Source organism: Pleurodeles waltl, chromosome 3_2 (assembly GCF_031143425.1).
Source record: "Pleurodeles waltl isolate 20211129_DDA chromosome 3_2, aPleWal1.hap1.20221129, whole genome shotgun sequence".
Classification (NCBI taxonomy): domain Eukaryota; kingdom Metazoa; phylum Chordata; class Amphibia; order Caudata; family Salamandridae; genus Pleurodeles; species Pleurodeles waltl.
The window spans coordinates 118,155,791-118,172,030 of NC_090441.1; the positions used below are offsets into that span (position 1 = coordinate 118,155,791).

General features: G+C 45.5%; 1 protein-coding gene across 6 annotated transcripts in view; it reads right to left on the reverse strand.

Annotated features, from left to right (window-relative positions):
• Positions 1-16,240, reverse strand: part of SH2B2 (SH2B adaptor protein 2) — a 423,267-nt gene that overhangs the window by 51,041 nt on the left and 355,986 nt on the right. For all 6 annotated transcript variants that reach the window (XM_069226948.1, XM_069226946.1, XM_069226944.1 and 3 more), the window contains one exon: positions 15,992-16,185. In XM_069226948.1, coding sequence (XP_069083049.1) covers positions 15,992-16,185 — 194 coding nt within the window. The remainder of the gene's footprint in view (positions 1-15,991; positions 16,186-16,240) is intronic.

The window sequence follows — 16,240 nt, forward strand, 5'->3', positions numbered from 1 at the left end:
GGTATCTTTCATAGATTCACATGCTTGAATCATCCCCGTCGTCGAGGTGGGAGCCTCACGGTAAATTTAAATATATAAAAAGCAGTAAGTCAGTAAAAATAAAACCAGTAGGCCCAAGTAGGCCTCATAAGGTATTTTACAGTCTATCCACTTTGTTTTGTGAAAAGACCCAAACTTGAGTATCAACCAATCAGGATTCAGCCCCTCCCAAACACTCCCAACAGAGGCTGAATTCCCTCAGATTTTCTATTAGGAGTGTGAAGTTTAATATCTGTATAATAGGGGAGCCTCTGAGGGGAGGAGGGTGGGTCGCATGTGAATCTATGAAAGATACCAATACTGGAGAACTGCAGTTACAGGTAAGTAACTAATTTTCTTCTCCAGTATTGGATCTTTCATAGATTCACATGCTTGAATCCGAGTAACGAGCAGTAATGTTTTCTTACTTACTGAATTACATTGACTGTAATTCCATCGTAATTCTATACGTGATGTGATTCACATTAGTTCAGTTTTAAATATGCACTTACATATAATTATATTTATATTCACAAACATACGAATATAAAAGCAATAAAATGTGTGTGGCCAGAAATCCTGACACAGTTTATGCTATTATTATGGAGAATACGACACGTTAAACAGTAGAAGAAAATGAACCATTAATGACCATACCTCGAGTGTGGTGGTGGGATGTGTAAGAGGCTCACCTTAACGAAATAGATGCCTCAGCACTGCTTGTCCCACTGCTGTATCGACCTGGTTTGTCTCCTCTAGACAGTAATGTCTTGTAAATGTGTGTTGGCTGGACCATGTTGCTGCTCTACAGATGCTATGTAGTGGTACACCTGCAAAGAGTGCCGCTGAAGTGGCTACCGATCTTGTAGAGTGGGCTCTCACCTTGGTGTGGAGCGGCTTTCCTGCTTTTGAATGGCAGAATTGAATCGCCAGGCCAATCCATCTTGCTAAAGTCTGTTTGGACACCGCGTGTCCCTTCTTTGTTCCGCCGAACGCTACAAATAATTGATCCGACTGGCGGATGGCCTGAGTTTTCTGTAGATAAAACTTTAAACATCTTTTAATATCGAGAGAATGTAATGTTTTTTCCGCCACTGTTTGCGGATTTGGAAAAAAGGTTTTTAAGATGACTGATTCATTTAAATGAAATGTTGAGGGAACTTTCGGAATGAATTTAGGATTTGTCCGCAGGATGACACCTGAGTTTGTAAACTGGAGGAACGGCTGTTTGATGGTGAACGCCTGAATGTCACTGACTCTTTTTGCCGAAGTAAGAGCTAACAGTAACGCTGTTTTCCATGCGAGGAATTTTAGGTCAGCTTTGTGGATCGGCTCAAAAGGAGCTTTCATGAGTTGCATCAACACAACATTCAATGACCATAGAGGCGGGGGTTTCCTAATTGGCGGGAAGACCCGAAAAAGGCCCTTCATAAATTGTTTGACAATTCTTGTGGAACACAAAGAGAGTTTATCTGGTGATCTGCGGTATCTGGAGATTGCCGCCAGATGTACCCGTATGGAAGAATATGCAAGTCCTGATTTTGCCAGGAGCAGGAGATATGGAAGTATCTGTTCCGGAGTAGAAGATAAAGGATGTATATTTTCCGCTGCACACCAAACACAAAACCGTTTCCATTTAAGTCTATAGGTTTTGTTGGTAGTGTCAGCTCTAGCTTTTGCTAAGATGTCTCTACACTCTGGGGAGATTTAGAGATTTAAGTATTCATTGTGTTCAGGAGCCAAGCCGACAAATGAAGAGACAACGGATGTGGGTGTGTGACTTGTCCCTGGTGCATCGTTAAAAGAGTCGGACTCTGTCTGAGTGGTAGATGTGGTCGTTCGGAGAGCATGAGGAGCTCCGTATACCATATTTGTCTGGGCCATCTGGGAGCTATGAGTAGAAGTCGACACCCCTCCGTCTTCATTTTTCTGATGACTCTCGGAATGAGCGGGATCGGAGGAAAAGCGTAGGCATAAACTCCTGACCATCTCATCGAAAACGCATTCCCCCACGAATCTTTTTGGGGAAGCCAACTTGCGTAGAACTGGCATTTCTTGTTCTCGAGAGTGGCAAATAGGTCTAAGTTCGGTTTGCCCCATAATAGAAACAGGCCATTGAGAGTTTTCTGGTCTAGCTCCCACTCGTGATAAGGAATTACTGTCCTGCTCAAGGTGTCTGCTAGAACATTGATCTGTCCTGGCACATGCTCTGCTTTTAGTGAAATATTGTGTTTGATGGCCCATGTCCAAATTTGTTGGGCTAGCTGCGAGAGTTGTAGGGACCTTGTGCCTCCTTGCTTGTTTAGATAAAACATGCTGGTCATGTTGTCCGTCCGGATTAAGACGCTTGAACATTGTATCTTTGGCAAGAAAGCTTTTAGAGCTAAGTGTATTGCTTTGAGTTCTAGATAATTGATGTGGAGCTGGCTCTCTTGCTGATTCCAGATTCCGCTGATTTGCAGGTCCTGGCAATGTGCACCCCATCCTTCGAGAGAGGCATCCGTTGTTACTATGTAACTTGTTGTTTGAAGAAGAAAAGACAGCCCTTTTGAGAAATTGGTTGGAGTCGCCCACCACCTCATAGTGTTCTTCATTAGAGGCGTTATGCGAATCTTGTCTTCGAAGGAGCCGAGGACCTGTGTCCATTGTATGTCCAATTGCTCTTGCAGGGGTCGCATATGGAGTCTGCAATCTGGGACTAGCGGAATGCACGATGATATCATTCCGAGCAATGATTTGTAGATGCGGACTGAAACGAACTTTTTTCTGGATAGGTTGTTTGCCAACGAGGTTAACTTTTGTTTCCTCTCGTGTGATGGGTACGCTTTGCTGCGTACTGTGTCCAAAATTGCTCCCAAGAAACTCAATTCTTGTTTGGGGTATATCTGAGATTTCTGGTAGTTGACTACAAACCCCAGGCTGTGTAACAAATGAAGGCAATAGGAAATATGATTTGTTACTTGGAATTTTGAGGGTGCCTTTATAAGCCAGTCGTCCAGGTAAGGGAAGACCTGGATACCTGCCTGGCGAAGATGTGCTGCTACTGGAGCTAGCATTTTTGTGAAGATTCTGGGGGCTGATTTGAGACCGAATGGTAGAACCCGGAATTGGAGGTGCATACTTCCTACCCTGAACCTTAAAAATTTGCGATGGTTGCGATATATGGGGATATGAAAATAAGCATCCTGGAGGTCTAGGGATGCCATCCAATCGCCCGTGTTTAAGAGACGCAGGACATCCTGCAACGTTACCATCCTGAACGATTGTTTCTTTAGAAACTTGTTTAGTGCTCTCAAGTCCAGGATGGGGCGCCAGTCTCCTGAGGGTTTCTTGAGAAGGAAAAACCGGGAATAGAATCCCTTGTTCCTTTGAGATAAAGGGACTGGTTCTATTGCTCCTTTTGTTAGCATTATCCTTACTTCCCTGAGAAGTTGGCTCAACCTCAGAGGCGGTGTACCCGATGGTGGGACACTCGGTGGTGTTTGGATGAATTCCAGAGTATGACCTCTGGTCACCACATCTAGTACCCATCTGTCCGATGTTATAGCCTTCCACTTGGGGAAATAAGAATTGATGCGACCTCCGACCTTCAATATTGATTGGGGAGGTGATGAGATTATCCGCTGGTCATTGCTTTCTGCCTGTATCTCTTGCTCGGGCAGCTCCTCTTCCTCTAGCCGGATGTTTGTAAGCTGCGGCTGGTGGTAATCGATAATGCTGCTGTTGTTGATGGTGCTGATGTCCTGGTCCTGTGGAGGAAGATGTATATTGTGACCTGTATTGTTGGTATCCACCTCGAAAGGAGTAATTACCTCTACCCCTTGCTCCACGAAAAGGTAGTTTTTTATATTGCAGGGTACCTAGGGATTTTGCCGTATCGGTATCCGTCTTGATAGCCTGCAGCATATCATCGACATGTTTGCCAAACAAACTCTCTCCATCGAAGGGCATGTCGAGAACACGAGTCTGGACTTCTGGTCTGAATGAAGTAGCTTTAAGCCACCCTTGTCTGCGCAGGACTGCTGCTCCAGCTAATTGTCGAAAGCCAGTGAGGGAAATATCTATTGCACTGTCTATTATCTCTGCGGAAACCCTTTCTCCCTCCTGCAAGACCTTTTTAGCCTCCACCTTGAGATCTTCTGGCAGTGAATCTACAAAAACGGACATGTCTGCCCACATCTGCCGATCGTATCTTCCCAGGATGGCGAGGGAATTTGCCGCTTTGACCGTTACTGCAGCAACCGAGGAGAATTTCTTACCAATATTGTCTAGTCTCCTTCCCTCTTTGTCTGGGGGAGACGCAATAGGTGTAGAGGGGTTTTTGGATCGTCGTTGAGCCGCCTGTGATATAACCGAGTCAGGTTTCGGTTGTGAGACTAAACAGGCCGGAGAATCATCTGGGGCCTTGTATTTTTTCTCTAGCCTTGGCATTTGTGAAGGCACTGTTGCCGGGTTTTTCATTGCCTTCAAACCCTCCTGCCACAAAAAATCCACAATAGGTATGGCTCTTACAGATCTCTTTGATGGCTCTATAAAGTCATACAAAAAACACTCAGTTTCATGGGAAACAATTTCCAGGCCAAAACGTTTCGCCGCTCTCTCTATGATATTATGGAAACCTCCTATGTCTTCTGGAGGAGAATCCACTGGAGCTGCTGGAGGTGGAGATGGTGTGGGAACGAGATAGTCGTCCCATTCACTAGCAGCTGAATCTGCTAACTCGCCCTCTTCCCTTTCGTCGTCCGACGAGAGGTAAGCTTCCGGAGCTTGGCTAGTTACAGGTCTACTAGCCTGAGGCGTTTCGGAAACATTAGTAGTTTGAGCTTGCTGGTAACTCTGAGGTCTAGGTGGCGTGGACTGAGTTGACGGTGGGAACCTTTTATAGTAGTCCTTCAACATATGTTGTAAATCTGTCACTAATGTGCTAGGCATAGCTAGAGGCGATGGTTGGTTTGTCTGTGGATAAGATGTTGAAGCATAACTATGCTGGTAATGTTGATCCTCTTCTTCATCAAACTCTTGACATTTGACATTTAGTTGGGACGGGCTACTAGCTGCCCCAAACATGCCTTGAACGTCATCATCCTCATCGTCTAAAAGATGTTGCGGTGGGTATGGCAGCACCTTACTTGGTGATGTATGCATCGGCAAAATGTCAGATGGCTTGTCTCCTATATTAATAAGGGAAAGGGGTAAGAATCTGGTGGAGTCCTCATGATGGTATGAGGAATGAGCTGGTGAAATGTCCAAAGGTTTGTAAACTGTTAATGCTGTGGTAATCGTCGGATCCATCGTCGACGGTTCCCTCGTCGACGGTTCCCTCGTCGACGGTTCCCTCGTCGACGGCTCCCTCGTCGACGGCTCCCTCGTCGACGGTACTGTCGTCAACTGTACTGTCGTCGACGGGTCTCTCGTCGACGGGTCTCTCGTCGACGCTTCCGTCCATGACTGCGTCTTTTCCTTAGTCGACGGTCCCTTCGTCGACGGGTATTTTAGCGACGACGGTCGCTTCGCTGACGTAGTTTGCGTAGATGGGAGTGCCCTGGATGATTTGTGAACCCAGGAAGCCTCCGCTGTCGACGATGTGTTTGCCGACGAAGCTCTTTTGAAGATTTTTGCAGTAATAATCGTCGTCGATGACAAAGGTGACGACGTCATAATCATCGGTGAGGATGGTGTTGTGAACGTCGACGATACCGTGGTCGCTGTTACCGTCGACACTGTCGTCGACGGGGCGGTCGTCGACGGTTGTTTTTTCACCAAAAAGAGTTTTTCTGACTCTTTTTGTGGTGACAGAGACAGGGATGGTTTCTTTGAGGTGCTTTTCCGGTGTAACGGCGTAGTAGGTTCTGAATGAACCTTTTTTGGTCCATGTTTAACTGCCTCTTCAGTTAAGACTTGTTTAGTCTTTTTGTGTATTTTTCTTGGTGGTTCATCCGCACCTCTCTCTCTCTCACCTGTTCTCTTCTGAGGGCGAGAAGTTTGTGGTGACTCTTCGCTGTCTGATGAAGGATGCTCTAAGGCTTTTTGTTTTTGCAGCCATAAGAGAAGTCTACCCTCTCGGTCTTTGAGGGTTTTTTGACTAAAGGTGCGACAGATTTTGCAGTCTCTCACCTTATGGTCTGGATGAAGGCAGTAAATACACTTCTTGTGGGGGTCATCAATATGTAGTCTCTTCTTCCCACAGTTGTCACAGTCTCTGAACAGACCCTTCTTTGCCTTTTCAGACATAGTAAAGTTGTAACTAGTTTCCTGAGAGAAAAAACAATCTTCAGTCAGAAAATAGGAAAAAAACTGAGCAGAGCTCAGGGAGACTCCCTTCACACGACGTGCGGTAGAAAATCTGAGGGAATTCAGCCTCTGTTGGGAGTGTTTGGGAGGGGCTGAATCCTGATTGGTTGATACTCAAGTTTGGGTCTTTTCACAAAACAAAGTGGATAGACTGTAAAATACCTTATGAGGCCTACTTGGGCCTACTGGTTTTATTTTTACTGACTTACTGCTTTTTATATATTTAAATTTACCGTGAGGCTCCCACCTCGACGACGGGGATGATTCAAGCATGTGAATCTATGAAAGATCCAATACTGGAGAACAACTTGTAACACTCCGAGCCCAACACCAGACGGCGGACTGTGCACAGCATGTGTATCTGCAGCTACACATGCCATCGAACAGTCTTAGATTACAGACACCTAAACAGTGATACATGTGCATATGTCATACAAAATTCACACAGCACAGCACTGATAAACAGTGTGCAAAAAATGCAACACAACCTTGGATATTTCCAGTGTTTTTTCTGTTAAATTCTAGTGCCTCAAAGCTGGAATTTAAGCACCTTCACAGAGCTAGGGTCTCAAAGAAACTTTTGTAGAGTCCCTCAAGGGTACAAGAAAAGCCCAGGATTGTTCGCTGCTCGTGTGACATCAATGTTACATGATATGGATCCTGAGGTATTGTCCTATGTTGATGGCATCTATTTGACAGATGACAATCTCACACACATGTAGCCTGGGTGGATCGCATTGTTTTGAGATTTTCTGCTTTGGGCTACAAGATGAATTTCAGGAAACAAAAACTGCTTACCTTAATGTCCTAATTGTAGGATGTAAACTTTTAAACGAGGGAAAAAGGCTGGCACCATACTTTTCAGAAAAGCGCGCGCAGTTACAACCTCCAAATACCCTTAAGAAACTATAGTCACTGCTTGGTTTCTTTAATTTTGGCAGAACCTACACCCCAGAATATGCAGAACGCATAAAACCACTGACATGCTTGAAGCAAAACATTTACACATGTGACAACAAAACAAACTTGGTAATCCTGGTGCCATCGGGTTCACCTATGTCAAATTCAATGAAAGTAGTATGATACCCATAGCATAAAAATCACATTTATACTCCACTGCAGAACAGCGTTTTTCTCCCACTGAAAAAATACTGACTGCAGTTCAGATGGCGGTTATAAAGGAAAGATCAGTAGCGCAGGGAAAAAGCATCATTGCCGTTACCCCAATGCCAGCCCTCGAGGCTGTCAAAGCAAGCATTCCCAACGCTAAAGCATTACATCCACGTTGGATTCAATGGGTGACTCCCTTGCTGTTCCTGATTTTGATTATGTTTTTGATGCCACTCTTCAGACCCAAGATTTTTTTTTATTTGAACTAGAAAATCCGGTGACCACTAACACCTTGCCTCTTGACCGATACTGAATCATCATTTACAATGATGGTTCAGCTTAACCAGATATAGGTACCAAACACCAATACTCCGTGGCTTGCACAGCCGTTTATTTAGTGATGAGGGATGGTGAATTCCAACCTCAACAAACTTACACGCAGATCCTAGGGGACTACACAGAACAACTTGCAGAGCTTAAAGCCTTAATTCTGTCATTGGAACACATGGACCCAGAACTTTCCACAATGATTGCCTGGGATTCATATTGCTGTGTTCAACCATACACAAATACTTACACTATTGGCGCCTTAATGGGTTCCGAGTCTCCAATGGAAACACCATTAAACAATTTTTTTGTGGGAGAAGATGGCTGATCTCAAGAAGAAGCTGCTGTGGGCTCATGTAGTAGATACACTGGGTCACCAACATGTTGGAATACATGTTGTAGGAAATTATTTGGCTGAAGAAACTTCCAATTCTGCAGTTGCTCTGGCATCTGTTCCCAGATTAAGCTGAACGATGAAACATTGACTGCTATTTAAACTTCAGCTAACGGCAAGTCCTTACCAAAAGCATATCCTGAAAAATATTCCTACCACATAAGAGCCCATATGCAGTTGTGGCATTCCACTCAGACCAGGACCTTGATATTGCATTATGGGACACCATGGCAAGGATGGGTGTTGCACTGCAATTCTCGTTTCCATATCATCCTGAGGGAAACACGATTGTGAAGCGGAAAAACCGAGACGTAAAGCATTTCTTAACAGCTAGATAAATTAGGGTCCGGTCGTAGTTGGCTTCAACACCAGTATGGAGTCCAGAGAGCACTAAATCTGCCCAGAAGGTCTTTGGGAGGGCATACCCCTTATGAGATCCTGTTTGGGGCACTTATGTATGTCCCTGATCTAGATGGGCCTGGCTCAATGGTGGCAGAAACACCTTTTGACATAAATGAACATGTACTCATCTTTCAGAAATTACAATCGTTCTGTGATGACAATTCATCTGCACATGCCACAATCTTGGAAATAAAGGATTTGCCAACATCCACGGGCTGGAATCCTGAAGTTGGTGATCTAGTTCGTGAAAAGATTTCTGTGAAGGAGTTTGGCCCAACACAGAGCACCGGCTCCAGTCCTGGGAATACATGGTACCAGAATAGTCATCCTACCACCGCTGCCTGGTTCTAAAGACAAACACTTTGTTTCAATTGACAACGCAGAATTGCGATACGTGGCAAATCCTGCACAGTAGAGCAAGAGGACTTGTGCAGTGGTGGCAGCCTTTGTTCTGATGGAATAACCGTGCAAACCTTCTGGGGGATGCTTCTTGGCCAACTTATAGCAGATCTTTATACATAGCACAATCCACCAGGAGATGGTTCTCTTTTGCAATGCTCTACCCTTTTTCGCTTCAGAGAAACTGACAGAGTTAGTTATCCTGTCAATACTCTTTAGTCCAATCAATGCAGAAAGTAAGTAAACTCTTAGGCCCATATTTATACTATTTTTGCGTCCTTTTTTGACACAAAAATGGCGCAAACTTACAAAACACAATTGTATTTTGCAAGTTTGCGCCGCTTTTGCGTCAAAAAATGGCACAAATGCGGCGCTAAAAAAGTATAAATATGGGCCTTAGAGTCTAGACGATGGAGCCATTTTTCCAACTTGGAGAGAAGGGGTTAGTGCATAGTATCCGCCAAGGTGATGGATTGTCCTCCTTGGCCCCCACCAACTCCACGTCATCTTTCGCATCCTCTGGGGCACATCCTAGACCAAACCTCCTACCCACTCAGTGTTATAAACCATACTTACTATGGGTGACGGTAGTCATCAGATAACATGATTGCATAAAGCTGTTCCTAAGCTCAAGGATATCCCACTCGCAACACACCAACATAAATGGGAGAATGACATCTAAAGACTAATCATGACAAGGACATGAAGAAGCCCTAGAGTATGTCCAACAGGTATTCTGTAACTCCAGATTCAAAAATATCCAATTCTTGGTTTCACAGAGTGTACCTTTCACTCTCCCAACTGAATCTTTACTTCCAAAATGCACAGGTTGGCTGTCCCCGGTGTCACACTCTTGCGCGGATCTCACACCCATGCTATTGTCATGCCCTGCCTTACAGAGCTATTGGTAGTCAGTACACGATACCATATGGGAGATAACAGCACTAATCTCCTTACGTGGGAAGCAACTGCCTTGGGTATCTTTAAGGACTGGAAGCAATTTAAAGTATGCATCCAATTTGTGGCGCTGGCAGTCCTTCTAGCCAAGCACACACACCCTTCAGTAGCAATCGCCGACAGTCCTGACAGTGATGGCCTGGCATTGGGTGATGTGCAAGTGGGGAAGGACAAAGAAGTAAGCACTTTGCTACATGGAGGTTTGTCATCTCCACAAACAACCAATATCCTTCACTGTGGGCTACACTTCACCCACAGTTCCTACAGGGAACAGGATGAATCCCCTGTCAAATACACAAACTAGCCCTATAATCACCACCTGCTAAATGTGCTCGCTGGGCATGGGGACTTCCATTTAGTACCCTAGGCCACTATGCTACTAGAAACCCTCTCAGTGACCGGAGGCAGAAAGGACCCTGGGGGATATCCCCTTCCTCTAACCCTATCTCTCTCCCACTTGGTCGCCCATCCCTCAGACTCTGGCCAACCATGTCTATTGCGGTCTCCTAAGCGAACATTCCATACCTTTTTCTGCCATCACCGTCATCTCCACATACCCCTTTTCTCTCCATATTTTTTGTTGAAACCCCCTTTTAGTGCGACTGCAGCGAGGTACATTCAGCACCCCCTTAGTTTACACCACCAATTTCCTCCCAGTTCACTTCTCAGTTAAATCTGGTGAAATGTGTGTACTATTATATATGTTTTCAATGTATCACCATATTTTCTTTTCTTTATCATTCTTACAGTATCCTTGAATCATCTGCCTTGCTGCATGTGCTGTTTACAACATAAAACCCAATAAAAATATTTTGCAAATGTGGAAGAGCATGAAAAGTCTCAGTAAGAATGCTGCATTCGTCCAAAGGAACAGAAAGAGAAGAAAGAGATGTGTGGCTGCAGGACTGAATGCCTAGAGTTCAATCACTTGTCTGGCCAACGTAATTCCAATGAGGAATGCAGTCTTGATGATCAGTAGATGGAGGGGACAGCTATGCATCAGAGTGCACATCAGGTAAGTGAGAACCAAATTAAGCTCCCACCGTGGCATCATGAAATGTTTTTGCAGCAGCATGTGGATCAGCCTCATCAAAAAAAGCATCATAATAGGTGACTTGAAGAGAGATGGCTGATCCTGCAACTGTAAGAAGGGATGAAGAGCGAAAGTTAACCCTTAACTGTTGCCACAGCAAGGTCCTACGGAGTTAAAGACGGACGAAACAGAAGAATATCAGCCAACTATGTGGTCAAGGGTTGGATGTTACGCGATGAACACCAACCCACAAACTTCTCGCAGCCTCCTGCGTAAACAACTTTAGCAGATGGATATCTGGCTGCCAAGATAATGACAACCATCTCTGGCCGTCAACATGGAGGTGTAGGTTGTGCAGGCTCAGGTGCAGGACCTGGCCTTGCTGTTGAGAGGCAGTCCTCCCCGCATGGCAACAGGTTCAGAGGGCAAATGCTCATGGCCAGAAATTCTAGGTCCTCTCTTCGCTCAGTCTGGTGCCGCTAGGATGACCAGGCCCATTCTTTGTTGATATCTTACAGTATCCTGGGCAGGACAGGTAGGGGCGGGGAGGTATATAGGAGTCCCGAGCCACAGAACAGACGGAAAGTGTCTCCAAGGGAGACCCGCTTCAGGAACTCCAATGTGCAAAAGCTGTGGAAAGGGATCTACTTCCAGTACGACTGCAGTTGAGCAGCCACCACTGCAGTTCTTGGACAGTCTCCTTTGACACCTGGATGTATTCTGACAGTTCTTCTTGGTACTGAGACTTCAAATTTCACCTCAGAAACCCTGCATGTGCCACCTGGTGTGGTCCATAAGCAGTAGCCATGAGGCCCATAAGCCTCAGAGCCACTCTCACTGAGATCCAGGTTAGGGGCTGAAACATTGGGATCATAACCCAAATGTCCTGGACTCATCGAGCCAGAGGAAAGCACTATGTCCAGGATGGCGCAGATGAAGGGGAGCCTTTAAAGGACTAAGGTGCAACTTTGGCACGTTCATGGAAAAACCCAAAGTTGGCAACAGGTCAGCCATCATCTGGAGGAGGCTTTTGACTGAGCAGACATTCAGTAGTCAGGGTATAGAAATACTGGTATTCCAGACCTCTGCTGATCGGCTAACCACCATCACTTTTGTGAACACCGGAGTTGCACTGGTATTGCCAAAGGGTAGCACAGAGAATTGAAAGTGCTCTTGGCCTACCTGAAACCTCGGGTGCTGTCTGTGGGATTGCAGGATGTGATGTGAACAGAGGCATCCTACAAATCCAACCCCACCATTGAATCTCCTGGATCCAGGGTAGAAAGAACTTGGGGCAGAGTAAGATTTTTGAACTTGTCCTTCCAAAGGAAAAAGGTCAGAGAGCAGAGAACTAGATTAGGATGAAGGCCTCTGTCCTTCAGCACTGGAAAATAACAAGACTACTACCCAGTCCCAATCTCTGATGCCGGAACCCTATATATTGCTCCCTTGGCCAAACATGTGGACAAGTGGTCCTCTGCTCTGAAAGGTGGTGTCATACTGGTAGAATGTCTGGGGGTCAGGACAGAAAGGGCAGGGAGTAACTGTGTTCATTATCTGGAGCACCCATTGGTTGGTTGTGATGCTTCCCCACCCAGGGGAGGTGAAAGGTGATACATCTTCCAACTGAGCAAACGTGAGTTGCCAAGAGCAAATTAAAGTTTTTTTTTTTGGCAGCTGCAGGAGAGGGGCTGGGGTTTGGGTAGATCGTTCTCCTTAGGGGCTGGATGCAGTCAACCTCATCCCCAACCTCTTCTTCGAAAGAACTGAGAGGTCTGTTACTTCTGAGGCCTGTACTTGTACTGCCTCCGCTGGTATTCCCTACTGAAGCCTTGAAAGGAGCATATTTGTCGGGGTGGGGGGACTGTTTGCCAAACCAGCAGGGCTAGACCTGGTGGGCGAGCAGTGGTTTTGCTCTTTCAATGTTTCTAAGGGTAAAACACCTTCACTCCAAACAGTCTAGACAAGGAGGAAAGGAGGACATCTGACGAAAACCCGTGGAAAAAATCCATGTGTGGTGCCGAAGTACTGGCTGGTCCCTACTGCCCTATCCTGACAGTTGGTTGTGTCCCAGCCTGATCAAATGGAGAACTTCGCTGTATTCCGACAACAGGGCACTGAAAGGTTGGACGGATGTCATCTGAGTCAGCAAGCAAGATATCCAGCACTCTGTCTCAAACACATGCGAGTACCTGCCCAAAAGGCATGATGTATTGATGGATCCAATGCAAAGCTGGTGGAGGAAAACATCTGCTTCGTGAATGTTTCCATTTGTTTTCATTCCCCGACAGTTGGGGTCATCAAGAAAGTAGTAAGCTTAAGGCGACCCTTATCAGTGTAGCGAAGGAGGTGGACTCATCAGTCTCCACAGCCGGGTGTGCACAAGACAAACCAAAGTGTGGGAGGGGTACAGTCAAGTCTACTGCCATCCTGTAAATCATCAAACATGTTCTCTCAATAAGGGGCATTGTCATCGCAATCATAACATATAGGGTATGTCTCAGGATCTGCAAAGCACACTCGCATGGTGTTTAAGACCTCAGTGTTGGGACAGGGTGGGTCTCAGATTTCCATAAAACTACCTGCTCCACGTATGGCATTAGTGACGCTGGTGTCTGTGCAGGACTCTAGGAAAGAGCTGGTGTCATCGGTGGTGGCACAAAGGGTGGAGTTGGATGTTGCCCGGAGCCAGGGTCAGTACAGCTGAGCTCAGGGAGGGAGCCGGTCTTGGGTTGAATGGCACAGTTGGGGACAGATTTGCGGGTGGTAGCCTGAATGGAGGCCACCTCGGATCCTTAGGGCTGGAAGGCACTCCAGAAGGATCCTGTGGGGTACCAAAGACTTTACCAAAGGCATCTTTCAGCTCTTAGACCTGTTGGAGAGTCTCTGATCTCCAGTGGTTGGAATGGATCGAGAGCAGGAGTGGAATTGTCTCCGAAGTAGGTGAACGACTGAGATATAGAACTACCCGGGGCACCACAGGACTGTGAGGGGAAAAAGTCTATCAACTGACGGGATTGAGAAGCTCCGAATCCGCACTAGGCGCAAAGAAAGAAAAGAAATGATGTCAGCATGCATAGGGGTGCAGATATAGGGACCAGATGTTACATTCACGGCACAACCGATCAGACATGGATGTGCAAGCTGACAGATCAACGAGCAGGTGAACTGCTTCAAAAGTTTCCGGGTCCAGTCTGATGCCTGGGAAAATTGACAAGGTGAGGAATCTGCGTTTAGAGGTCTCTATCAGAAATTATGGGTAACAAATAGGGACAAAGACAAGGAAACTCAGATAAATGATGCATCACAACCACAGAGCAACATACAGTGAACACAATTAACCACACCACTATTAGTTTGAAAAAATAAATTCACAAGAAGTGTGTCTCCATCTCTCCTCGCCAGAGGACAAGTGAGGTATGAAATTCCAACAGATAAAAACTAGGAAAGATTGTCAGATGGTACACAGTGTGGTAAAGGGAGTCAAAGCATGAAGTTTGCAGAGCTTGGATAAAGCAACAAGTTAGAAGCTAAGCCACACAGGCAATTTTCTCACCATGTGTGAGGAGAGGGATAGATGCTAAACATGTAAAAGGCTGAGTTGTCACAGCACTCCCAAAAGCACCAGGCAGACCACGGTACAAACTCGAACGAAATTCATGGAACCTTTTTTTTCCCACTCAATTTAACAAGTATGTAGTATTGTGTTCTACATAGCACTTACTACTGCAGACTTTGCAGACAGCAAAAATGTGACAGGTGGAATACTTGAATTATATCAGCCACTCGTAATTAGCTGGGACCATATTCCAGTTCTTTTTCTGACCGCCATGCATCGTCACACAGGTATGAGAAATATGAAAATCAGTATTGTTCCAGCTCAGATTGGAACAGACCAGCCCACACAGCCGGGTCAGGAACCTTAGGCAAGGGAAACCAGTTTCGGCCTATTTGGGTCTCATCAGTAGGGTTTAGCTATAGTCTTAAAGCATAGAGAGCACAGGATCCAGGTGTGGGCGTACCTGTTACTCTTTGGGCATCACACTGAAGAAAGCAAAAAAGTGATAGGTAGAATGATTTAATAATCTCAACTACTAATAATTGCTCAGAGAGGAATTCCAGTCAATCATTTTTTTTGCCCACCATGCAACCTTAGACAGGAGCCAGCGATAGGCAAATCAGCCTTGGTCCTGCATCATTGTAAATGCCATGTGTGCTGTCCCTTACTCAGTTATACCCACTTCATCAATCTCGGAAAGATGAAAGGTTGAGACACTCCTACTGAAATTCAACATTTCTGCAGGGTGTGGTTAGATGTCTGTATTTGGCACAATAATGTTACATATTACTACATACATCCAGTTGTCTATAATGTGTATTAAACAGAATGCAGCATCCTTTTTTCTCCGATGTCGAAATGCAATACTTTGTTGCTGTGCTTTATGTTTAAATAGTTTTACACAATATCAATGGCTTCAAAGCACCAAGAAAACAGAAGACGAAACACTATTAAAATGTATGTTTAATACTCTGGCTATTATTATTTTTTCTTTTAGACTTTTTTGGACCAGAAAATGATTAATTACCATGTGATGCATATTTACTCTACCTCTTTGGTTGGAGTGAAAGTGTTGCTAGGGACCCCTGCTGTAATTTGCTGGGTGTGGGATGTGATAATGGCAGCGTTGACCTATGCCACATTAGACAGCAGAGTCACAACTCTTTCTTATGAGCAAGAGACGTTATATCATGATAACATGGGATTCTATCTGCTGAGACAGGAAGGCAGGAGTGATTGTGAAAAGCAAAGACAATGTCACACAGAGGGTTTCCAGGGCTGTACCTGCCCTTGCAGGAATAATTTTGCTGGGCTGAAGTTCAGGCCAGCAGCCCCTGCAAGCCCAGGGGACCCGACAGCGGGGGTCCAAAGCCTTCCCAGCCCAATGGTCATTGCGGGCCTAGCAGGTGTCAGTGGAATAGTCTGAGAAGGCTGTGAGAGAAAATACTCAAGACCCGTGAACTCTACTGGAGGAAGAGAGTCAGTATAAAACAACACTCACCTTTGCCTTCCCTTGAAAGTTAAAAGTCAGCACATATTCTCCAGGCCGCGTTTCGCTCTGTCTTATGACGAACAAACCGTGACTGCGCGTTCCACCGGACAGCACCAGCTGGGCAGCTTTTATACGGGACAGCGTCCCATGGAACCAAGGGAAATCTGAGAGGATGAGCTGCGTCCCTGCATCACTTTCTTCACCTGGAGATACAAACCGGGGGAAAAAAATGTCATTTTCATTTGGAAGAAGCTGAGT